This window comes from Eulemur rufifrons, chromosome 30 (assembly GCF_041146395.1).
Source record: "Eulemur rufifrons isolate Redbay chromosome 30, OSU_ERuf_1, whole genome shotgun sequence".
NCBI lineage: Eukaryota > Metazoa > Chordata > Mammalia > Primates > Lemuridae > Eulemur > Eulemur rufifrons.
Window position 1 is genome coordinate 106762827 of NC_091012.1, and position 26037 is coordinate 106788863.

Here is a 26037-nt window from a genome sequence, read left to right on the forward strand (position 1 = left end):
AGAAGAACAAAAGCATTTGGAAGTAACAGGACCTCTTTCTAGCTCTCAGAAAAGTCTGAGAAGAAAGGAGCCCTGCGTTTCCCCCAAGGTAAGCAGGAAAACAAGCGCTGCCGGCTTGCCTAGGAAATCGCTTCTTTCCAAACCGAGCATTTCATCCTCCTCTCAGACAAAGAGACAACCTTTAAATACCACTTAAATTTGCATTACTTTAATTTGCATTAATCTGTAGCATGCTAGCATTGTGTTTTTTAAATGAACGGGTCTTTGAAGTCTGTGACAGAGCAGGGAGCCTCTCAGAGAAGCTCGAAAATATCTTTTGGTTTGACTTAAAGAGATTTTCTTTTCAAACTCTCTGCGTAGTTAGATGTAACTTTGTGATGGTTCTTATAGTTGACCCCGTGAAAGGGGGCTGAGAAGCAGCAACTCGCCAACATGGATTCGTGGAGCCCAGTATCTTCCCCACCGCCCTCATCCCACTCACAATGGGGGTACTATTAACACAGGCAAGCCTGCGAGTTTGAAAACGCACTGTTTACTTTTATTGCTACTTAGGTATGCTGCTGATCTCCTGCCAGTGCTCTGCCGGAGTGCTCAGAATGACTTCAAACAATAGGCAACATTTATTTCTAGCTTTCTGTGTCACGCTTTGCAGGAATCCTGCTCCTTTGCACTCGTCTCCCAACGCGCAGGACTTCGCTTCCATAGATGCCTGCGGTAGCACTGGGGAGAGCTGAGGATGGGTTTACTGTATGATTTTGATTGGGCAAAAAGTCCGAGGAAATGCGTGCTGTTTGCCTTGGACTTATTGCAGGGGGTTATTTTTAGTCGTCAGCTCGTCCCTGCAGCACGATGTCCAAGGAGTGACCGGGAAAGGATGCTCCCACCAGCACAGGGACCAGGACCTGTAGGAATGGCTCCTACAGATACCTGAGGAATATTCAGAAGGTTCTTTCAAACTCTTGAATACAAGTTCGCTCTTTAAATGAACAATCGAGCTGTAGGAGGCCTGGGCATAACTCTTTCTTGGGGGACGGGAAGTTTGATTGTGTACAGAATGTTAATGACTCAGAACGCCCAGTAACTGAGGCTCATTGTAATGGACAAGCCTAGATAAGCCTCCATGAAAGAGGCAGACGCCCGTCTCTATTGAGATTCAGGTGCGGGGGAAAGGAAGCTATTTAGCAAGATAGGAGTCCCATTCGCAGTTCTTTGTAATTGTCATTAATAACAGATATGGCTGCTGCAAAACATGCCTCTTTTCTTTTCTAATATTAATATATTTTAATTACAAGAAGCTGGCATCTGCAAATTGCTTTAACACATAACATTAAATACCAGGTGCATTTGAAAGCATAGAGATGCCTAAAATGCGATGTCGGCTGTGGGTGTCAACCAAATAAATACAGCCAGGACTGCAGAATGCTTCTCAGCTGAGCATTTAGACCATGCAAATATCTATTCATTTTCTTCTTGCCAGTCTTGTTTCTGCAAGTAAACTTTAGGGTCCTATTGACCAGTTTTCATTGCAGAGCAGGACATAGTTTATGGGGAACTTTTCTGATTTTCACTAATAACTAGCCTAACAAGCATTGTTGAATGAAAATCTGACATTTGAATGAGTTAATTTACAACTTTGGAATAGTTGCTATTCAAGAAATCCTATATGGATTCTATCGCTATAAAATTTTACTGTGATTTTTTTTTTAACTGCTGTTAGCAAAGCATTTAGCTGAGTCAAAACAATTTTATTAAAATATTATTCAGATCATTACTTGAGAGTGTTTGAACACAAAATGCAATGTTTTGCATCATTTATTTTAAAATACATTTGGTTCAGGTAATGGGAGAACTGGCTGAGGCCTTCTTACGACTGTGTACCAAGCAGCTGACACCCACAGATGGAAATGTGCCTGTGGAGTTTTCAATCTTAATTCGAGTTCCAATGACACTGTCAAGGGAAAAATAAATCATTTTTCAATACATTTAACAATTTCCAACTCATTTATTTTCTTGGGCCCTTGAAAAATGCGGTGAGTTTCTTGGAATTATAACCACCAATGGTGGCTGGCAATTTGTACTCTATTTTAAGAACTTGCAATTCAAGTACTATTATTCTTACTGGTTATTCATTTCATCGCTATTTTAATAAATATTTATTAAGCATTTTCTATGTGCCCAGTGCTATGCTACTCCTGATGGATGCAAAGATGAATGAGACATTGTCCCACACCCTAATTCTCAGTCTATATGCTATCTTCAGGACTGAAATGGACTTTGCCATTGGGTAAACTGGACAATAACTTTCTTGCTATAAAGAACCATTTAAAATAGCTGCTGGTTTCCAGATTTACTTGAAATGATTCTCATTCATCAATAGGTTTTCTTTCCATTTATGATTAAGGGGTTCCCCTGAGGCTTTTTTCACCAGATCCTGGGATCCTGGGCACATGTCACTTGCACAGCTTACCTAGCCTGGATCTTTCCAGCCTGGGTAGAAGACGCCTGGAAAAAGAGCAGTTGATCCTTTCTCTGCTCTCTGGAGCACCCTTTGAAAAGGACCATGTGCTGTCTCTATCAGGGCTGGGCGTGAGTCACCTACTCAGCAGCTGATATCAGGGCTACTTGATGAATCATTGAATTAGAAATATGCACAGAGGAAGATGCAGTCACTATCTCCCACCACTTACTTGTTCCATCCCCAGGATCAAAACTAATGACCTTTGGGCCTGGCCTATATTCAAGAGGCCCCTGGGAAGAAGCTGCTGGAAGCTGTTCCCCAAACCCGAGTCTCGGTCAGAGCCACACACAGTGTTGCTTTCAAATAATTCAGTATTGTGTTTTATCATGCCGTTAGGTTACTGGGAAAGAACCCTGAAGACAGCATCACCAGGGTCCTTGACTTAGTCCTTATCAGTAGATAATCCCCCATGGTGGGATTAAAATACCTCTGACTCCCTGGGGTGCCTGACTCACCCTAGCCAGCCCTCAGCTTCTTGGCCGGTGACCTTGGAGCCCATCCTCACCTCTTCCCATGACAGTTGGTCAGTGCTACTTTGTCCAGGCCCTCTTGGCTAGGCCAGCAGCCAGCGGGTGCAGACGGGATGGGGAGGCAGGTGGAAGGACTGAGAAGTGCTAACACAGAGGGGGTGGCAGGGCCATGGGAGGGTGGGTGAGCTCCAGGGCCCGGATTGCTGTGGCCCCCTGCCCTGGCTGTGATCAGCTGTCATTTCCTCTTCGTGTATGACACTGTGGAACATATTAAAATTTCTCTGGGATGGTATGTTTGGAATTCCTCTGATGCCCCACCTCACCAACTTACCCGGACAATAAAAGCAAGGTTGTAAGCCTTTGAACAGCTGGCCGGCTATATATTTCCCCGCTTTCGCATAATCTAATTCAGAAAAGAATCCAGCTAGACTGGCAGTGCCATGTCTGGGTACTTGCTTCCTGCAAGTCCTTCCTCCACCGCCTCCTCCCGCCTGCCTTGGAATCTTCCTGGGTGGCATGTGGCTTTTCTTTTCTTTTGCTCGCCACCGCTCCCAGCCTGCCCCCTTTTCCCTTCGCCTGAGCTCCTTCCATTGTGAGCTGGCTCTTGGCTCTGCCTGTTTTCCAGACAGCCTGGGTCCTGTTCCATCCAGGGAGAACGGCCCATGAGGTCTCCCCATCTTCATAGTATTCCCAGGATGTCATTCTTGGCACCAGCTCTGCCGGGGCTGGGCTGATAGGACTGGGGGGCTTTTCGTAGCCCCGAGCCTGAACCCACTTGCAGAGAGGAATAGCGGCTGCCCTTTAGGCTGCCAAGAGCAGGGCTGGAGTGACCGGGTTGGCAGGGACAAGCATACCATCACAGTGACCCGAATATCCCCGGCAAAGGCCTGGGGGCGGGGGCAAAGGCCTGGGGGCAGGAGAGCTATGGGGATGGCTGGATGCACTTCGGCCTACATTAAGAGAAATGTGGTTATTCTCTGTTTGGGGGAGGGGTGGGGGAGACAAGTGACTTGAAACAAAGCTCCCTGGATCCTTGGGCCCTGCCCTACCCCCTTTCCTCCTCTGTCCTTCCCACATCCCTCCCTCCTCAAACAGAAAGAAGGAGAGACAGGACTTTTAATTTGGCTAGCACAGGCCTGAATGTCTTCATGAAACCCGCTTGGTGAAAAGGAAAGGGGAGAAATAGATCGTGGGTTGAGCCGAACTAAAAATGCATGAGACTTTAGAAATGCGGAGGGATTTTTTTTCTTTCTTTCATTCTTTCTCTTAACAGCTGAACAACAGTTTGGTTGATGAGTGGCAAATGGAAGGAAGTGGACCTCTCAATTAGAGATTCCCATTTAAGTGACTCATATAAACCTCCCTGTGCAGCATCCTTAAAAGATGCTGCTGATGTCCTTGGGACCAAAAGGTATCAGAGAGCAAGCCACAAGGCGGCTTCCTATTCCTTTTCATTTCCTGGGGGCTTTGGTTGTCTTTTCTGAATTAGAAGTTCACTAAAAGACCCAAAAGGAAAAATTTAACACAGCTGAATTAAAATGAGCCTTTCCCTGTTAGCTTGACAAGAAGGAAAAAAGAAAGGAAGAAAACAAAGAAATGAAAGAGAAGAAAGAACCAACTCCCCTCCACTGCTACTTCTTGAGTTTTAATATGAATTATTCCATACAAGTCCCTAGGCTAGAGGATCTATTTAAAGACGCCTGGCAGCATGAAGAGAGAGGGTAAAAATACAACCACTCTTTTGTCCATCAAAGGTTTTCTTTGGGAGGACATTAAGAGCATTCCTGTTTTCTCGTCTGCCCCTGCCAGTGGCAACATTCCAGCTGGTAGTACCCACTCCTCGCCCATCAGGTCAGCGACCATGAACTTCTGTGTTTGATTTCAGGAGAAAACATAGGGTGGGGAATCCTTCCAAAACCCCCATGTGTGCAGCGGGGAAGGGGAGGCTGGTACTGAAATGAGTGCTCGTTTGACTGTGCAGGTTGCATGCTGCAAATTCACACACCCACACAGTTGAGTTTTTGAGGAAGATTGTGCTGATGGCATTATTTCTGATGCCAGCTTCCCCCGCATCTGCAAAGCTTTTCTCCCCGTATCTCTGGCAGTCATTTGCTTGGCACTATTTATGCTTACTGTCCCCTTCCTCGGTGGTTCTCAGAGCCTGATGGTTGAGCATATATCCTCTAAGAGTCACACCCCCAGACCCATTTTCAATAGTCAGAATGTAACACCTTGGATGGGGTTCACAGTCTGGAACAACTACTTTCTTGTTAGAAAGAGTGCTGACTCAGAAGAGTCAAAGAATGGGTAACTTCAGTTGGTGACATATCCCCCAGTGCTCATAATCAGGAATTCATCCAGTTGGGGTCCATTTCACCCTCATGGCAAAATCTGGACATGAACATTTGACTAGCAACTTTACAACGGGTATAAGATTTGCAATAGATATATTTTTCTCTTTTCTCTTTTTTTTTTTCCACAAAAGCTAAGAATTTTTCAGACAATTTGCTCTCTTCCAAGACCTGGCTCAATCCCAATTTCCTCTTTTAAGCCATGATCCAACCAATTGCAGTATCTTTTAAAAATGAAAGGGTTACAGGTTAAGACATTTACAAAAGTTGATGAGCTGTCAGAAAATGCTCAGGGGTGGCCTTTCTACGTGGTGCCACAAACCCACAACAGCCCTAAACGTGGAGTCTTGTTCCATCTTTCATCAATAGGGAATTAAAAATAGGAAGAGAGCAGGTCATGGGAGAAATAACAAAAGAGAAGGAGGAAGGATTATTTTATTTTTGATGTTCAAAATCTGCCACTGCCCTTTCAATTTTTTCAAATAGTACAATTTCAGAAAGGGAAGGATCCCTTCATTTCACCCACTCTCTCCCAGGAAGGGGTTTGAAGTTGCCTTCTTTACCCGAAAAGCAGGTCAATTCCTCAAGTGAAAAAACATTCCCTATCCTCAACTCTAAGTACAATGTAGGTACACACATTGCTAACGTGGATATGAAAAGAAAAGAAAAAAAATTAATTCAATCCTTAATCAAAGTCCAATTTGTCTTTAAAACTCAAGGAGATACGTTACATCTCAATATACTCCTATAAATCCCCCCCAATTATGAAAAATTGCTCCTTTTTCAGAATTTAAATTTTTCTTTTGATATTTGGAATCTAAAGGTAGCAGAATAGGATTGTTATGGGAGAGCTGACAAGGAAAAGATGTAGTATGCAGAATTTAAGCAAAGCAAAATACAAACAGGGAACCACCAGCCCAACAAGTTTGGGGTTATTACCAATATAATGAAATGTATTTTTGTGTGATTTTTAAATTAACCTTGCTCCTTTGACATAGGTCTGCATCCAGGAGTATACCAGATTGCAACAGGATGGAATTCAGTATTCAAATCCCACCACTGTGCAGAAAAGGCAGATTGAATAGGAAATGGAAAGACCAAGTAGCTCCTATTGTTTATACCCCTTTCTTAACAAAGGGCTCTACAGCTGTTAGGTTAGATCACTGCCCACCATTCCAAAACATTGCGGGTAAGGAGATTCAAATGCAGCTTTGGAAATACTTTGCTGGACACTTTGAAGAAAAGCCAACATACTCATTCGGCTCTAGAGTAAAAGGGAGCCTGTACCCTGAGCTGACATTGGTCACCTCTCTTCTTCTAAGGCCATGCCACAGCCAGCAGTCTAATGGCAGAGCAAGTGTTGAGTTATTTCAGCATAAGCGTCCTCAGAATACCTGGCCACCTTTTCTTTACCACAGGGAGAGTGTATCTTTATGTGTTTTGACAGGACTGAATCCTCTGGATTGGGTATCTCAGAACACTCTTGCTTTCTTTCCAAAGGGTCTTATGCAAGGTGTGCAGTAGAGTGTGTCTCATTCCTCATGCAAAACCTCCCTTCCTGGGGCGGAATGGGTGAAATGAAGGGATCCTTCTCTTTCTGAAGTTGTGCTACTTGAAAAAATTGAAAGGGCAGCGGCAGATTTGAATATCAAAAATAATCCTTCCTTCTTTTCTTTTTATACTTCTTCTGTGGCTTACTCTCTCCCTACTTTTATTCCCTATTGATGAAAGGATGCAAGGGGACTCTTTGCTTAGGGCTACCATTGATTTGTGGCACCCTAGAAAGGCCACCCCTAAGTACTTCCTGACAGCTCATCACCATATCAGTCACAGCTTTTAGTCAGGTGGCTAGATTTACAGAAATGATCCAAACCCCTGGAGGAAAAGACTTCAACAGAAAAGTGCTCCCTGACACTCAAGTAAGCAGACTTGGTCATTTCCAATTTATGCAAGGTTTGTATTCTAAAGTCTATTAGTTATGTCAACTGTTAAGAACTCAGAATGAGTGGTTCCACAGAAATTATAGAAGCCCACAGATGCCCAGCACAGGATCCAAGAACCATACCCAGTGGTAAACTCTTTTAGAGCCAAGTCCCAGCTCAGGGCTTCAGGAATGTACCTCTTCTAGCACAGAGGTTCTATGGAGACTTTACCAAGCAGAGTGCCTTTCTCTTGACCACTAGGACATTATTAATTCTACATCTGTAGAGAAGACAACTCTTCTAACCAATCGTCCTCTCCTGTCCTGAACTAGAGCATCACAGATGACTCCCCTAGGGCATGAGGATCTGTAGCTTAAGCTTAGTTTAAAAATAAGGGCCATTCCTAAGAAAGGTGCAGGAGAGTTAAACTCAGCCTATGTTGTCATCATTAAATAAAAGAACTCTAATTCTAGCATTGACTACTATTAACCTTTCTACTTTTCCCATTTAAGCTTTGGTGGAGGCTGGACAGAAACACCACAAATTTTTTTTTTTTTTTTTTTGAGACAGAGTCTCACTCTGTTGCCCTGGCTAGAGTGAGTGCCGTGGCGTTAGCCTTAGCTCACAGCAACCTCAAACTCCTGGGCTCAAGCGATCCTACTGCCTCAGCCTCCCGAGTAGCTGGGACTACAGGCATGTGCCACCATGCCCAGCTAATTTTTTCTATATATATATTTAGCTGTCTATATAATTTCTTTCTATTTTTAGTAGAGATGGGGTCTCGCTCTTGCTCAGGCTGGTCTCGAACTCCTGAGCTCAAACGATCCGCCCACCGCGGCCTCCCAGAGTGCTAGGATTACAGGCGTGAGCCACCGCGCCCGGCCCAACACCACAAATTTTAAGACAGCTTTAAGAGAAACAGGAACTGGTTAAATATTCTTGCTAACCACTTCCTATTATTAACAGGACATTATAAATTTATAAACTACATTTAGTACATTGCAAGCACCAAATCAATCGGTTATTAAGGGCTATTTTTATTCCAGACCACCAATATGGCCTCATCAAGGGGCAAGCTCTTACAGCTTGACCTTCAGTGTTAGCTCAGGTACCACATTAGACCTTGTTTGGATTCTTCTGCAATCATTAACTCCTTGAGTAAGGAAGGAACTCTTTTTGTAGGATTGCTTTGGGGTCTATGTAGCCCCAAAGCAGGTGCTGTACTCTGAAAAGCTTGGGTAGAGTTAGAGACTGTTAAAAATGGATAGGGCCATAGAAACATCTAGCCCAATCTATTCATTTTGTAGATGAGGAAACTGAGTCCCAGAGAAGGCAAGTGACTTGCTCAAAATCACACAGCCAATGATGGGAGGGCAGGACTGATGGATTGAAGATCGTTCATAGCAGCCTGCCTTCCACCAGATCAGGCAACAGTAGAATCCTCTTTAGTTTTCAGAATGCAGAGAAATTGTTATCCAATATTTCTGAAAAATCAGTGCAAAATACCAGGACACAGGACACTAACAACATAGGCTGGTAATGGGTCTGGGAAAGAAAAGATGAAAGCTGTAGGTAACTGGGAGCCTGGACAACGAGAGGTTTTTCTGGATTTCCTGATAATGCCTCAAAATCAAGATTTTTAAGTTCCAGTCAGGCTCAAGGCCGAGTCCTCCCACTCCAGTCCTTCCCTAGACAGTAAAACTATTCAAGCCAAGGACACACACACAGGCGGGGCCGCTTGACAGTTGGCTCATCCCCCCAAACCGTTTCTATTCCCAATCATTCATTTTATCACTCCTGTTTATCCCAGAATTGTGATTTATTGCCTCTTTCCCCGGCTATACTCCTTCTTTCCTTTTGCTTCTCCAATCTCTTTTCTTCCTCCATCACCCCTACTGCTGAGTTTGGCCACACTTGGCTAGTAGTGCAGGTTGAGAGAACACAGAGTCCTATCAGAGACTGGAGGACTGTTGTTTAACCCCAAGGATGTTGTCTTCTCTCTCCTGCAGTAACACTATGGGGGCAGTCATTCCCTCCCACGCACTCTCACCCCCCACCAATCCCACACTGTAGAATAGCCGCTCCCTCCCCACTGACCTTGTGGCTGCTCATCCTTGGAGATACCTGGGGCTGGCAGGCTGGAGGCCTGGTAGTGTTTGCGGTCAGTACTGCTGCCTCTGGGTCAGCCCAGGCCTGACTTCTTGGCTACTACTGATGTGCTTCCAGATAGGAATAATATGAAAAATCATTCATTGAGCACATGGGATGCTTTATAAAATCCAACATGCTGTTTACAGTTTATAAATTAAGTGCCTTGGGAAGAGGCATCTGATTTATTCTCCAAGGCTTCTAGTTGACTAGACCCAATCGGAATTCTTTTGGGTTCTTGGGAAGGGGCTACTTAGCACTTCACACCCTCAGAATTAGACCTAGAGTTTCTTGTTTTTCTAATCCTAGTGCCACATGAAGTGTTATCTAGCAAGCTTTCTTCCACAGTTATAAATCTTTGATTTTTTTTTTTTTTTGGTAATTCCTTTGAGAGAGGCTGTATGTTCTGCCATCTTTACCTTGTTCATGTCTCATATCATAATTTTTAAAAATTACGATAAATAACAAATAATTCTGGCTGATACCCTCACTCAATTCCAAAGTCATTTTATAAAGCAGATGACTGCTTAACTTGATCTTCTCAGAAATGATGCAGTGCATGTTGGGTACAAATGATATGTTAAGGAAATTTATCAATGTGTCCAAAAAATCACCCAGGAAAACAAAAGGCCGAGACTCTGCAGAGAGGTGAGCTAGAAGAGAAATCTAGGATAGAACCTATTTTTTTCCTTGACCCTTATCTCTTATTTGTTAGAGCAAAAGGAGACACATAGTGGGTGCTCAACGAATATGTGTTTAAAAAAAAAACTTGTCGAAAGAACCCACAGGAGGGAATACCTGCATATATTAATATTAAAAACAGCCAAGGTGGAGGTGGGGAGAACATGGATACCAAAGCGCTGCCCTCCTGTGCCTGGCAAGCAAGGCAAGGATAAGGCCATTCTTGGCACATGCCACTTGTCTTAGCCTGTGGCTGGAATAACTTGCATGAAACCAGTACTTTACCCTCTGCCAGGCAGAAGGTCAGCCCAGGAGTGAGCTGCTCTGTGGGCACAACACCATCTCACACCCAGGAGGCTGGGCCCACTGTAAGCTCTGCTATATTATTTCGCTGAGGATGACAGGTGGGGAAATCTGGGCACCAGTTGTTCTTTTCCACTGGTATCGTTTGGAGGGTAGCTCCAAAGTCGGGCATGCCAGCCTACGTGCCTCTCCTGCCGGCAGAGGCTCCACACTGAAGCTATTAGAATGTGGGCCCTGTACATCAGCCAAGTCCATGTTTCAGAGACTATACCCGGAGCACAGAGTGGCCACAGGGCTAGTGAGTTCAGTAAAAGAGTCATTCTCTCATTCAGTTCATTATTGCCTGAGCTAAGGTTCTAAGTCTTGATCGGCAGCGTTTGATTTTATGACACACAGCTTGAAAAAATTAAGGCAAACTGGAATTAATTTACTTTTGAGAAAATGACAAAAGCTCCTACAAGGCAGAGATGCCCCTAGGCTGCCAGAAAGTGGGGATGTTGGTGGTGTAAATTTCCTTAATTCCTGATTTTCCTCTTTGTGAGGTCTCACCCCTGCTCTACAACCACACTCTGCACATTTTCAGCTATGTACACCCTGACCAGCACAGTGTTAAGACACCTCGACATAACATTGCTTTTTTCTTGAGCTTTATTTTTATTTCTTCTTCAAAACAACGGTGTTGGTTCATTCAATTTGAACACTTAAGGCAAAAAAATCCTGGCGTTATGTTACCAGAAACTTACCTTTTGGTTTTGAAGGTTCTGTGAGTTCTGTGGCCTATTCACATTGTTATTTGCATTATTATTTCAGAGTTTAAGATAAAAGCTGGACAAAAAGTATCATGCTTTGTGAGTGTGTTAAAATGAGAAACCTGTTTCTGAGAATTAGTGGTGAAGCAACATTTCTTCTTACTCTTTTATTCTTTATTACTACTTCTAGGTTCAGTGTATCATCTCTAAAGAGAAAAATGTATGATAAAGTTACATTGTATCTGAGATTAACTATCTCTTTATCTGTGTAAACTTCACAATAATTGCTTGCAAAGTGTTTTATTCACTTTTCAGGAAAACAAAATTTGACTGTGCTTGCAATTCAGGATGTTGCTACTAGGTGGCAGTAGCTTACAAGAACTAAATGATTCACCGGAAGAATATTTGACTAAAGAAAGACTAACATTTCTTCCCATATTCATAAGAGATAAAACTATAATATCATTAAAATACTCAAAATGGCATAAACATTAAACATCCATTAACTTAGTTACTAGTATTTTTTTTTTTTTAGTTGAGAGAGGGAATGGGAGATCAGATCACATAGGGCCTTGTGGACCATTATAAGGACGCTTTTTTTTTTTTTTTTTTTTTTAGAAACAAGGTCGCGCTCTGTTGCCCAGGCTGGAGTGCAGTGGCATAATCATAGCTCACTGCAGCCTCGAACTCCTGGGCTCAAGTGATCCTCCTGAGTAGCTGGGACTACATGTGTGTGCTATCATGCCCAGCTAGTTTTTTTTTTTTTTTTTTCAGAGATGGGGTCTCACTATGTTGCCCAGGCTGGTCTCAAACTCCTGGCCTCAAGTAAGCTTCCTGCCTCAGCCTCCCAAGTCCCTTGGATTATAGGCATGAGCCACCACGCCCAGCAAGTTACCAGTTTTAAGATGAGCTTTTAAAAGAGAAAGCATTATTTTTTAATTAAATTTTAAATAGGTAATACACTCACAGGTTCAAAAATCTAAAACTACGAAAAGGTACACAGTAAAAAGTCTTTCTGCCATGCCTCTCCCCCCAACTTCCACAGGTAACTAATTTTATTAGTTTCTTGGATATCCTTCCATGACTTCTCTATGCAAATACAAATATATATTCTTATCCCTCCCCATTTTAAGACAAATCAGTACGTAGAGTTTCTGCATCCTTCTTTATATAGTTGCCCAGCATTTCATTGTATGAATGTTGTATAATATGATTAATCAGTTCCCATTGATGGATATTTTGTGCTGTTTCCAATTTTACGCTATTGTAACCATGTGCTCATGTGATTTCACATATAGTATAATTCACAGAAGTGAAATTACTGGGTCTAAATTATATACATTTTCATTTTTAAAAGATATTGCCAAATTGGCCTCTACAGAGTTTGGACCAATTTATACTGAACTGTCTCCAAAATGGGCCTGTCTTCCCACAGCCTTGCCAATAGGGTGCATGATCAGACTTTGGAATCTTTATCAATCTGATTGGTTGAGCAAAGTATCTCAATGTACTTTAATTTTTATTTCCCTTAAATGAGTGAGGGTGTCTATCTCCCATGTTTAAGGGGGCTTTATATTTCCTTCTCTGTGGAGAAAGAGGAAACGCCAATAAATACAACCATACATACATATATGTAGGATTTTTTTATTGATGCTATGGCTTGTTTTTGCCATCATGCTATACATTTTTTTTTTAATTTGCTTTGCTCATTTAACCATACCTGCTGTCCATGGCTTTGAAGAGAAGTTGCTGGCAGTGAAGAAGGAGGGCCAGGACTGGAATGTCTGCTTTTCCCTTCATCCTTTTGCCATTGACTCCTGAGGAAAATATCTGTAGACTGGAACAGTGAAAGGAGATATCTAGTCAATTCTCTTTCTGACGCTAATTAAGGCTTCAAAGAGACAGATAACCACTTGGGATAATTTAGTCACATTAAAACTCAGGAAATGGTCAGTAATATTGCATCCTCTGAACATAGACCCTAAGAAATTTCTGGCTCTTTGAGCTGAAGTCTTGGTAAGTTTCAGGGTAATGTGCGTAAGGAAAACCTAGAATATGCAGCTGAAAAGAAAGCAAAACATGCTCTTCTCCATCCTTTGCTGTTCTGGGACTTTGGGCGCAGGTTTGATCCATTTTAACAAGATACTGCCATTAGCATGCACATAAGGGAAAGTGGTACAGAGTGGGTGGAAATATGGTCCCCTCAATTTAGGATTACCTTCTGCATGTGGAGATGGTGGTAGCTGAATCCACAGCTATCACACGGTGGCATTTTAGAACAAAAAAAGACAACAGATGCTATCTCTGCCAACTCCTCTATAGATGAGGAAACTGGGGCTGAAAGAGTTTAAATGACCTGTGTAAGGTCCCCCAGCTAATAAATGGCAGGACTCAAGTCCAGGTAGGTCCCCTCATTACTGGTCCCTGCCCTTCCTGAAATTTCTAGGACTTTCCTGAAACACATGCGCTGAGGCTTTGTTGTTGTCAAGGATGCCCTGCTCTGAAACAGCCCTACCTCACACACCCCTCTCTGCTTAGGATGCCCTGCCCCACACTTGCAAGACAGTTGACTGAGGCTAAGTGGGTCTGAGGCTATTCTATTCGGGCAAAACAAATTGGCTTATACCGACTTGAATTTCTAATCTTGATTTTATCAACACTTTGCCCTGTTTATTCAGACTGTTCATGAGTAGGAAGTTAAAAAGACGTTGTCCTGTGAACAAAATGATCAAACTTTTATCTGAAATACCTTTGAAAGTTTTTCTGAAGCTTGAATTATCATGTTCCTTTTGTTTTGGATGTAATGTCAGCTCCCCCAATTTTCCTAAATGTTTGAAAATATTTTGAATACTCTCTGCCTTCTGCTATGATAAAAAGCATTGAGGTTGGCCATGCCTGGGGTGTTAGTGAGATGACTGGGGAAGATCTCTGGACTCCAGTCCCTTGTTCAAGAGGTATGGTTAAAAGAACAAAGCAAATTTCAGTAAAACCTGTATAATGTGATCCCATTTTAATGGTCAGTCTGTGCTCCAATGGCTGCTTGCTTTTTCAGATTACACCATGTGCCCAGGCTACAAAGGCTCTACAGAAATGTGTGACTCTGTTGGCAAATACACATGTGCTGCCTTAACCATGCTGAAGGCCAGTTAGCATAACGTGTATTTCAGATGCAGCTTGTCACTGATGCTAGGTGGCACAGGGCTTAAAACAAAAACAGGATAAGCTCAGAGCACAGAAGTGGAAAACTAGGTGGGTGGTTGGGTATGGAGTTGGAAATGGAAAATGTGCTTCCCCATGGGACATGGCCTGTGTTCATTATCAGTGACCTGCCTGCTCTCTAGCCCTGTAAGCTGACATTCACACCACAGCTTACTGAGAAACGGAATAGACCCTTCTGCCTCCACCCACCAAGGATAAAGATGAGACCACCCAATTCAGTTATGTTGTCGCCAGAACCATGTTTAATCTTTACTATGGGTTCAAACTATTCTTGCCCCTAGGAACACAGACTCCAGCAATTAAAGTCAACATGTGCTTCCATTAAACCATTGTGTCCATTTCCAAATGGTTATAAATATGTAGCACAAGCTAAGCAGGGGGTAGGGGGGAATGAATGATAGCTTATGCTAATGACTCTCTAGAAACCAATATTCTCCATTCAAAATGACATGGAAAAATTCTACTCAATACCTCCTGGGTTCTATTAGTGGTTCTGGGTAAATATTTCTGGGGAAAATAATTTCTGTTTTCATTCCAGCTGTGCTGCAGATACTGTGATGATGGATTGCAAGTGAAAAGAGTAAGACAAAACTCAGGCATACAAAGGACAATGACAACCAGAAAGCTTCAGCCAGATCCTGCCCTTTGCTTGAAAGGGACTGGATCCTAGGAGGTGAAGGCATTTCCAAATTTTTGTCCTCTGCCTCCCTCTGCTGTTCTTCTGGAGAAGTTTTTCCTTACAACAATGAGAAATCATGTACTAGCTGCATCCTTTTCTATGCTCTCCCTGCTGGTGATAATGGGAGATACAGACAGCAAAAGGGACAGCTCATTCATGATGGACTCGGACCCTCGACGCTGCATGAGGCACCACTATGTGGATTCTATCAGTCACCCATTGTACAAGTGTAGCTCAAAGGTAAGACCAAGGTCTCTGTAGGGGAACATCTCCACCCCCTCAAAACAGGAGAGAAACCATATTTCTTTGTCAGGGGATGGAGAACTATGATCATAGCCCAAACTTGAGTTATGTGGCTGGCCCACAGGGCTTGTGGGAGAATCATGCCTTCAGGGTTTCCCACCAGACTTTGTATTTTTGTCAGTAAAACTGCCTCATTGACTATGCGCACACTCATCCAGTGAAAGGGGTGTCTTTTGTTCCTGGCTGTGAAATTTATGAGTGGTAGCATTCTTTTTCAAGAACGAAAAATGTTATCTTAATTCCTTCTACCTCCGCCAGCAATAAAGAGGAAAGAAATGCAAAAAAAATATGATGGAGCACTGGAACATACTTCTTGGAGGGCTTTTCAAAGAGTTTTCTAGTGAAATAGTTGGTAACTGGCTTTGTGTTCTGAGCCTTTCTCTATGTGCCATGTTTATGTTAAAATGATCTCAAAAGATAAGATGGAAATTTGATCATTTATCATTTTTACATTGGTTATCCAAATTATTCTCACTTAGAATAGGCAACCCACGGCCCAGTAGTGTGCAAAGGAATATCATGCTTAAAAGGCCACCAAGAGTGGCCAGCCGCATGGACCACCCAGAAGGGAGGTACATTGTAGGAAGGGACATACTCTGAATGAATTCTCATGACTGTCACTGACCCAAACAGGCACATAAATGAAATTTGTCCACATTTGGTAAATAAGAATTTTTTTAGCCCAACCTCAGAGATTTTCCTGAGACTAAAACCATTTAAACATTCTCATGTGACAAGTATTTTTTTAATTACCAGTATAATTAAGACTTTTTGTAACATCAACCACTAGAATTAAGACCATATAAGTCAATCTCTCCACTCTCCATTTAAAAACATTATGACTTCTGTCTGCCTTTAAAATTTCCATTAACTTCTCCGATTATAGCTCAATGATGATGACTTGTTTTGGTTGGGGGGGATCAGAATTTGAGTTAAATCACTTTAACCATTATATTAACAAGACCTATGACTGTGGGAAAAAATAGAGATTTTCCACTTAAGAAAAACTTTCTGTCTCTTACTTGTACTTGCAGAACCAAAAAAAAAAAAAAAAAAAGGAGTAAATAGATGAACGTAAATTTTTGCAGGCCTACAATCCCTTCTTGGGAAAAGAAAACTAAAACAAATTGAGAAAAAAAAATGAGAACTGTTTTTACAACCGTGATTGCTCAGAAACTGTAGGCCCAAGTAAGGCAGACTATAGCAATTACTAGTTTCTCCTTCGCTCCCTCTGCAGAAACAGACGGCATTAATATTTAGTGTTTCTTAGACCATGGATAATTTCTCCCTTTGTTGGATTGTCCTCCATAATCAAGATTATTTTAAAAAGAGGAATTAAAATTATTTCAAAGAAAGTGTCGGTCACTGTGATGATAGAAAGGAACAAATAAATAGTAGCGTCTATAAAAACTAGAGAACAATCTGGAAAGATTGGATGAAATGATGGAGGAATGCCTTAGCGACTATCACATTAACCTAGGAAGGATCAAAGAAGAGATGTCGTTATCTGAAACCCAACAAACTCACGGTGCTTGGACATGAATCTTAGAAACAGACTCCAGTCTACTATTGTTCACCTTTGCTTCTTCCAGAAAGCCATGGTAAATAACAGCACAAGATTGTGATAGTAGGAGAAATGTTTGTAATTTCATGGGAACAATCTGTTTTCAAACATCCCAAATATAGCAGTAGTTTTATGTAAATGGTGCTTGTAATTATAAACCTTTCTTCCTTGGCCATAAAATATGTCTGGCAAAATCTCAACTACCCAGACCTTTTCTGGATTCGATTTTCTCTATGTACCCAGGAACAAAACTGTTTTTCGTTTTGAAATATTCTATAATTCTTAACTCTCACAGACTCAGGCTGACCTTCTCTCCAATGGGTCTTATTTAATGAAATTGTTTGCCTTTAGAAACTTGGGCTAGAACATTCAGCCTGTGTCTAGAAAAAGGCCAACAATAATCCACCTTAGTCTCTTTTACAAAGAAGACACTTAACAGTAGATTTTTCCTCTCCACATAAATATTCCCTCACTATCATCTTTAAGGGCCATTATTTATTAGACACATGCCTACTGTTTGCCTGTCAATTGTTAGTGCTTCCTGATTTGCATTTATTCAGTATCTGGCCTTATGAAGACAGATGAAGGGGAGCATGTGACCCAAGCTCAGGGGGGGGGGGGCACCTGCTTGAACACCTAACATGTGTCAGGCACCTCATACTATATGTTCTGAACCTGTGATGGCAGCTGTTATCAGGCCCATTCTACCAGTAAGGAAAACTGAAACCTGAAAGAAGTAGGTTGCTTGTTGTCATATAATATAACCAGGGAGGGGCAATGTCTGCCTCAGAGCATACATCTTTCTGCTACTTGGACGAACACAAGTAGAAAGCAAGAGCCATTATTTGGAAGTCCAGGCTCAACTTTTCATCTGCTAGCAATAATGATTTATACTCAGCAATTTTTTCTAGAAAAAAGAAATAGTAGTGAAAGCTTTTCTGGGAGCCTCCAATCAGACTGCCTGTTCATCCTAGCCCTGAACTTGCAGCTGGACTGTTCCAAGGTCCTGTCACTCATCTCCTAGCAATTCAGGAAAGGACTGAGATGAAGTCAGGTGGAAAAGACTAGCCACAGTGACCCACCAAGGAGGACAGCGTGGCCACAGATTAGGATGTGCCTGGTGGCTTTAGGTGGTGGTACCTCCTGGGTGCAAAGGATCCTAGGAATGGCAGGTTCATTTATAATCTTGATGGGAGACCCTGTTTCTCTGAAATTCTGAGTAAGTAAAGACTATATAGCAAATGGGCAAAAGGTTAGTGGTTAGTGGGAACAGGCTGCCTGGGGAATCTTTAAGGGAACTGAGGCTTTGAAGTGAGAGAGACTTGGTTTTTAATTCCAGCTCCACATTTGGTGCCTCAATTTCTTCTCACACAAAATGGAGCTGTCCACCTGAGGGTGCGAGTATGGGTGTTGGTGATAATATTTGTAAAGCATCCAGAACAGTGTCCAGCATATAATAAGACATTTAATAAATGATATTATGATCTTGATGATGAAGTTATAAACTGGACAGGTGTTTAGACTCATTTTTCTATTTCAGTCACTACTGAGACCTCAATAACTGTTGGGATGTCCTATAGTCTTAAAGGATTAGGAAAATGAACTGCATTGTGGGTCTTGTTAAACCACAGGGTGGGGCAGAAGAGCAAAGAAAATGTAAGCCACTGTGCTGGGTGCTAAGAGAGAGGATAAAAGCAAAAGAGAAACAGCCCTTGCTGTCTGGGCTGACCTCCCTTCCCAGGTGAGGGGAGGAGGGAGGGGCTGGAGAGGCGTGAGTTCTGGACTCCAGGCCAGGGAAGGGTCTTCAGGAATGGGGCTGGCAGGGCAGGCCTGTGAAGCCTGAGTTGAATGAGGAGTGTGAGATGGTGGCCCCAGGCCCCAGCATGGAACTAGGGCACCATTGTCTGAACTCTGAAAGGCACAGGAGCAGATGGGGAGCCCAAGGGGCAGCAACAAAAGAGAAGGAGGAGGGTTCAGGGTTAAAGCCTGGGGAAATTCCTAGAGGAAAAGGGACCTGGCACACTAAGGGCTGACTCTTGGTGTTCGGAGGCAGCTGTCAGGACCCCAGGCCATCTCCTACAGCTGCTCACCAAGCTCATAGTGTGATAGGAGCAGTGACGGAGCCAGAAATGTCATATTTATAACACAATTGACTACTTAGACATATAACTTGATTTTTATAAAGAAGCACACTTATACTGAATGCCTACTATGTGCAGGTGCTGTGGAAGGTTCTGGAGACATTAAAATGGAAAGAAAGAAAAAAGAGACAAAGTTTTTGCCCTCGTAATGCTTACATGTAAATAGGGGAGAGAGAGAGGGAAGAGAGGTGTTCCGTGTGCAAAGGCCACTTTGTGTTACTTTGATTTGTGACCTGAGTGATGAGACCAGATTCTGGTTGGAGTGAGCTGAGTTCCCACCCACCTCTTCAAAGCCCTCACTACCCCCATGCTGCTCTGTTTCCCTGATTGCAATTTTGTTGGTGCCCTCTGCCTGGCACAGACCCTTTGGAGGTTGACCTGGGTCCCTGGAGATGTTTATTGAGGTTGCTGGTGAGGAAAGGAATGGGAGAGGCAGCATGGGTGAGTCTTGCTCCTGAGGAGAAAAGGGGCGCTTCCAGGGCCACAGAAATAGAGACGCACAGTGTTCAGTGCTGTGAAAAGGGCAAAATATGTTTCCCACTTGGTTGGGGTAAAATAGCCAAAACACTGTTGTAGGACAGGACAGATGGCTCTCTATTCTGATGCTAATGGAGACACCTGGTCAGTCAGGCTCTTGGAAGATTCCATTCAGTGTGAGCTTGGGGGTGGTGAAGCTATGTCCCAAGAAGCCCATAAGACAAAAGTTAGACTAGTATGTCTATAAAAATGACATGGTCAGGGATCCCAGAGGTGGGTCAATATAGATTAGAGAAAGGTATGAATTGGCTAATGCCTTATGAAAACATCTTAGTATTAGGAGGCAATTATAGTGGTTTTGGTCAGGGGTTTGGTTTCAGACAGATCTGGGTTTGATTCTAACTCTGCCTTTTACCAGAAATGTGAAAATTTGGGCAAATTACTGAAACGCTCTAAAGCCTGAGTTTCTTCATCTGTTGTAATAGTACAGATCATAATAATACCTTTCTTGTAGTGTTGCTGAGGATTAAATGAGATAACTCGCAAGCACTCGATAAATGTTCCTGTTAGCGAAATGATTGCTATCTAGTGATCCTCGAACTTTAGCAGAGCCCTGAAACTTTAATGGGTCCAGAGCCTTGCTACTCAAAGTGTGGCTACCCAGCAGTACCAATATCAACTATTAATAGAATCTTATAAGAAATGCAGGCCGGGCGCAGTGGCTCACGCCTATAATCCTAGCACTCTGGGAGGCCGAGGCGGGAGGATCGTTTGAGCTCAGGAGTTCGAGACCAGCCTGAGCAAGGGCGAGACCCCGTCTCTACTAAAAATAGAAAGAAATTACATGGACAGCTAAAAACATATATAGAAAAATTAGCCGGGCCTGGTGGCGCATGCCTATAGTCCCAGCTACTCGGGAGGCTGAGGCAGTAGGATCGCTTGAGCCCAGGAGTTTGAGGTTGCTGTGAGCTAGGCCGATGCCACAGCACTCTAGCCTGGGCAACAGAGTGAGACTCTGTCTAAAAAAAGAAAGAAAGAAAGAAAGAAAGAAATGCAGAATCTCGGGCCCTACCCTAGAACTACTCAGAACCTGCCTTTTAACAAGATCCCAGCTGATTCAATTGCTCATTCCTGTTTGAGAAGCTCTGGTCTGGAAGAGGTCAGGAAATGTTCATTAAGTGCTAAAATACAGATAAGGCGTGACACAGGCTAAAATGTGGACTATTGAGAGTAAACCTGGAAAGCAAATGGTTATCTCTTCATTTCTTAAAGGCACCCATTTATGGATCTTATCTTCCAAACTTCTGCTTCACCCCTCCAACACACATACACAAAGCAGAGGTAGATTTCCATATAGTTTCCAACTTCGAGCTAGGGTCTATATACTTAGGTCTCCTAAAGAGGGGATTTGTGTGTTTGTGTGTGTGTGTGTGTGTGTGTGTAATATCAAGAGTCCAATAATTGTTTCATAGTCTCTTCCTCAAGGAGGGGGAAATTGAATTTGGCCACAGAGCAGATAGATGGGATTTCATTAAGCAGAGCTAGGTGGAAAGGACATTCCTGGGAGAGGGAAGACACAGCAAAAGCAAGAGGCAGGGGAATTCGGGGCAGTTCCATCAACTCCTAAGTAGTTAAGCTTGATCGGAGTAGGGAGTGGGTGATGAGAACAGTGGCAAATAAGACTGGAAAGATATGTGAAACTCGGGTCATGGAGGGCCTCGACACCTGTTCAAAATGATGGATTTTATTCTGATGACCAGGGGCAGCCACTGAAGGTGTTCATTGTACATGTCTGTGCATTCTCTTTGTGCAGGAAATCCAGCTCTTGAGGAAGAGGAGCCTGGTCCTCTTCCATTGGAGGTGGCCCCAGGTCCTTCAGTGCCTAGAGTTCTTGTCCTTTAGAGTGGGCTGGGGTGGAGCTTGACATCCTGAAAACTTCTGGTGAAATAACAATCAGGTTAGCTCCTCTACAAATGGCCCTACACTGCTGACTTGGTCATTTTATGGCCAGCGCTAATGGCCTGGTTAGTTAGGTCTGTGTTTGGTTCACCTGCATGTGTATCATTTGGATTTAATGCCCATATTGTCTTCGGCCCTTCTCAATTAAGTCTGTTGGTGCAGGTTTGCTAAATCCATACAGACCAAAATTCGACCTCTAAAGACTCTATTTTGGAAGGTGACTCTTTGAATAACTGCTTAATCAACCTAACAGATAATTTAAATTAGAGATCAGCAAATTTAACACTACTCCAAGGTGAGGTGTCAAGCAGCTCTTCCCATGTACTGGCAGGTTTGGGGAGAAAGGACTAGGGAAGATCTTGGACTCTCTCCTTCTCATTAGAGAGATGGGGTTGGGCACCAGAGACCTATAACATAATCTCTCAAAGCTTGTTCCAGAGCTGGCTGCAGTGCACATGCCTGTATTCCCAGCTACTCGGAAGGCTGAATTAGGAGGATCCCTTGAGCCCAGGAGTTTGAGGCTACAGAAAGCTGTGATCATGCTTGTGAATAGCCACTGCATTCCTGCCTGGGCAACATAGCAAGATCCCCTCTCTAAAAACAAAACAAACAAACAAAACAAAAAACCTGTTTTAGATCATGTTTAATTTTGCCTGATGATGTGAAGAGCAGGCAGGATAGAATCAAAAGCTTTAATAAAATCAAAACAGCTTACAGCTGTCATTTGCTCTTTGCCTCTGTGATCTTTCAGAGAAAATTAATCAGTTGGTCTAGTCCAACTTACTTATTCTTCCCCAAGCCGTGCTGTTTTTACTCTAGTATCTCATATTGCCCTGGTGGTTGCTAAGTGATTGTTGGACTTACCCCCAGCATCTTCTCAGATAATGATGTTAATGATCTATAAGGACCAGAAGTCATCTTTTCCCCCTTTTGGAAAGATGGACTGGCTATTTCCTTCTTTTAATCCTTGGGTGTTTAATTCTGCCCTATAGGATGATGTCAGAGATAATAGCTGATGGGTCTTTAATAATAACTGCTAATTCCCAAAATATCATAAGGCAAATGTCAAAAGGTTTCATGCATATATATGTATCTTTTAATCTTTCATTTGAACAGTTCCACTTTGTATGATCTTGTTGACTCTGGAATTATAGGGCAACTTTTTCTCTATCATTTAACGTGAAATTCACCAAGCAAAACCCTCCCACATAAACATGGACCAATAATCTCAGGTTCTGTACCCACTCTCCACCCCAGTATATAGAGTTATGTAGCTTAATGAATCAAGCTGCTACACCCTACCCCACCCATGACTTCCACTCCCAGGATACTAGGATTTCTGTATGGGATACATAAATAAGCCTTTTGTACATTCCCGTAAGCTGTATGCAAAATATTGAATGTGTGCTTATGTACATTTTTCTGAGGATAACTTTGGTAGTATTCATCAGATTCTGAAAGGTATCTGTTTACTATAGCCAGATTAGGAGCCACTATAAAGCACACACCACCTCTGTTACCCTAGCCCAAACCTTTGGAAATGGAGAATGATCAGGATGAGTGCATCCTAATATTTGCCCTAAATGACTCTGAAGACGCAGATGTGATTGCACAAATCTCAGGCTCCTTCACTGTATACAAAAGAAATGTGATTCTTTTGTCCCAAGTTGCAGCCTCCAGAACATTTCACTGAGGATAATTATCCCTTCTTCTTCAGAAACATTATTACTTTTCTTTAGCGATACCCTGTACAAGCCATTTCCCTTTTTCTGTAGTCATTCTTTATTTACTCTTTGATTTCAATTTGAAATGACTTTCTGCATTTTGCTACTGGTAAAATTGAAATGCATTGGACCCATGGTAGACCAACACCTATCAGGAGAAATATTTTTTTGCTGTTCTTTGATTTTTACCTGCACAGAACGGTGATGGGCCACGTCCAGTGGTTCTAAACCCTCAGTACACTTTGAAATCACCTAAGAAGCTTTGAAAAACCACAAAAGCCTGGCCCTACCCCCAAGGATTTTAATTCAATTGGCCTGAAATGGGGCTTTGGTGTTGACATTTTTTTAAAAAGTTTGCCAGGTAATTCCAATATGCAACCAGGGCTGAGAGCCATTGGTCTAATCCAGCAGGAATTGGCAAGGAGTGTTAGGGTCTTTCAAAGGATGCTGTGGTACCTGGCTGAGGTTTTGATATCCCTGCAGGGTAACTACCTCCTCTTCTCTCCCCAGATGGTGCTCCTGGCCAGGTGCGAGGGGCACTGCAGCCAGGCGTCACGCTCCGAGCCCTTGGTGTCCTTCAGCACTGTCCTCAAGCAACCCTTCCGTTCCTCCTGTCACTGCTGCCGGCCCCAGACCTCCAAGCTGAAGGCATTGCGGCTGCGATGCTCAGGAGGCATGCGACTCACTGCCACCTACCGGTACATCCTCTCCTGTCACTGCGAGGAATGCAGCTCCTGAGGCCTGCTGCTGAGCCTGGCTTCAGGATGGGACAACCGCAGGGGCAGTTCAACCAGCCAGGGAAGGACTGGCAAGAAAAGAGTTAAGGCAAAAAAAAGATGCAGCAATTCCCGTGGGACTCTGAATATTCTAGTAATAAAGATTCTACATGCTTGTTGACAGAGAGAGACACTCTGGGAACTTGTTTTCAGTTCCCATCTCCTTTCCCTGGTACAATTTCTTTTGGTTCCTTTTCAGATTCAGGCATTTCCCCCCTTGGCTCTGAATGCTGTCTGGGTTTCCAACAATTCAGCATTAGTGGGAAAAAGTGGGCCCCCATGCAAGAGCGTGTCAGGCTGTCACTGTTAAGAATTTGCTTTGGAAAGCAGGAAAGCCCCACTCTTTCCGGGACATCTTCTGTTGTTGGTTTTTGTTCTCTTGTCATTTTGGTCTAAGGTTGCCATCGCTACTAAAGGTTACCAATTTCAAATTCCAGACACCAAGCATGTGGATATGTTTAGCCAGGTTTACTCACAGTCAGCTAACTGACATTAAAATAACTAACAAACGGATTCTCTTAAGTGATGCTGGAACTCTTGACAGCCATAATTATTATTCAAAAATGACTTTTGGGAAGTAAAGGTGGCAGAAAGAATTTGTCACCAGAAGACTGTCTCAGTTAAATTATGGTAAAATTTTGTAAGGGAGCAGACTTTTAAAGACTTGCACAAATACGGATCCTGCACTGACTTTGGGAAAGGCATATATGTACTAGTGGCATGGAGAATGCAACATACTCATGCATGCAAATTAGACAGCCAAGTATGAACCTATTTGTGAGTGTGCTATAGCTTTAGCTGTGTCGCGGGCATCATTCTCTAATAAGTGTCCATGTGAAGCTTGTTGCCAAAATGATGGCCTGGCTCATCTTCTGAACATTTGGTTCAAATACGTTTCGGTCCTTGAGGCTCAAATTTTGAGTTATTCCCATGTTTTGAAATAAAAAGAGAGGATCTTCAAACTTTTGACTGTGCAAGTATTGTTTTTTTCCCCTTCAATATCCTACTATGATGTGGACTATAAGATACGTGTAGCTAGTGCTTGACCATCTCCTATGATGTAAGGAAGTGTCCAAGGAAAAGAGGGAGATAGGGTTCCAGAATGCACAGTGGGGGTATTTTTTGAAATCAATGTACTAAGGTGGTGGGGGCTTATGAAATTTGGCTATTAATCTCAGGATTTAGCCTACTGAAGGAACACAAAATCTAATACCTTCTGGCTTCCTGAGATGCTATGGAATGAAACAGAGAAATCATCTCCTTTTTAATCTCTTCACTTTTCTCAGAAGAAAATAAATACTCATAAGTGAAGTCTGAAGAACCAGCAGGAGGACAAATAGTTCACAAACAATGGTGTCTGTACCATTGACTGTCTAGTGCTCCAGATCCAATGATACTACTGAGCATTACGAGAATACTCAGATGTTAGCATAGTGCTATGTCCACTGTAAGCATCTAAATATTAACCCAGACTTGGCAACTGAGTTTCCAGGGCAACCTGGACACCACGCTGTCCTGGTTAACAAGAGTTGACAGTACCCCCCACTGTAAGTACAGCCAACCTGTGAATTACTTTTACTGTAGAGACGGTGATTTTGTACACTCTTTTGCACAGCTTTCACACATTTTTTAGAAAGCCAGCAGGGTTAAATTTGTATCCATGGCTTTGAAACAGAGTGAAACTAATACTATTAAATCTTGACCTTGATCTTAACCTTCATGGTGACAGAGCCAACCAGTCCACTAAATTGAAGGTTCTTTCCATTCTGAAGGCAAATGTGAAATGGTAATTTGGACCGTTATACAAAGAGAAATTTTGTCATAAAATGAATTAAATTTAATACTGAAAGTTAAATGGTTATAATTCTTAACTGATAATAAAAATATTAACTGCTGGTCACATTTATGGCTATTCTTTCATGTTGCTAATCACAAAGTGAAAACAATACTTCTACCCTTAAAATGTCTTTTCTTGGCTTTGAAAACTCAATTTGCTTTGAGAATCTAGAATACATGCCCCAAACTCCAGTCTTTATTTCCTTCCTACCACTTC

At 42.6% G+C, this 26037-nt stretch overlaps 1 protein-coding gene across 1 annotated transcript; it reads left to right on the plus strand.

The window, feature by feature from the left end:
• On the plus strand, positions 1 to 24946 carry NDP (norrin cystine knot growth factor NDP). The gene is made up of 3 exons (XM_069464080.1): positions 1 to 88; positions 14900 to 15280; positions 23719 to 24946. Exons 2-3 carry the CDS (start codon positions 15107 to 15109, stop codon positions 23944 to 23946), a joined length of 402 nt encoding a protein of 133 aa, XP_069320181.1. The 5' UTR covers positions 1 to 88; positions 14900 to 15106; the 3' UTR covers positions 23947 to 24946.
• Positions 24947 to 26037: the final 1091 nt, after the last annotated feature.

Bases quoted from the DNA above. Each gene is read 5' to 3' on its own strand.
- NDP (XM_069464080.1), top strand. From the start codon at position 15,107: ATGAGAAATCATGTACTAGCTGCATCCTTTTCTATGCTCTCCCTGCTG. The intron at 15,281-23,718 runs GTAAGACCAAGG...TTCTCTCCCCAG, and splicing joins TGTACAAGTGTAGCTCAAAG to ATGGTGCTCCTGGCCAGGTG.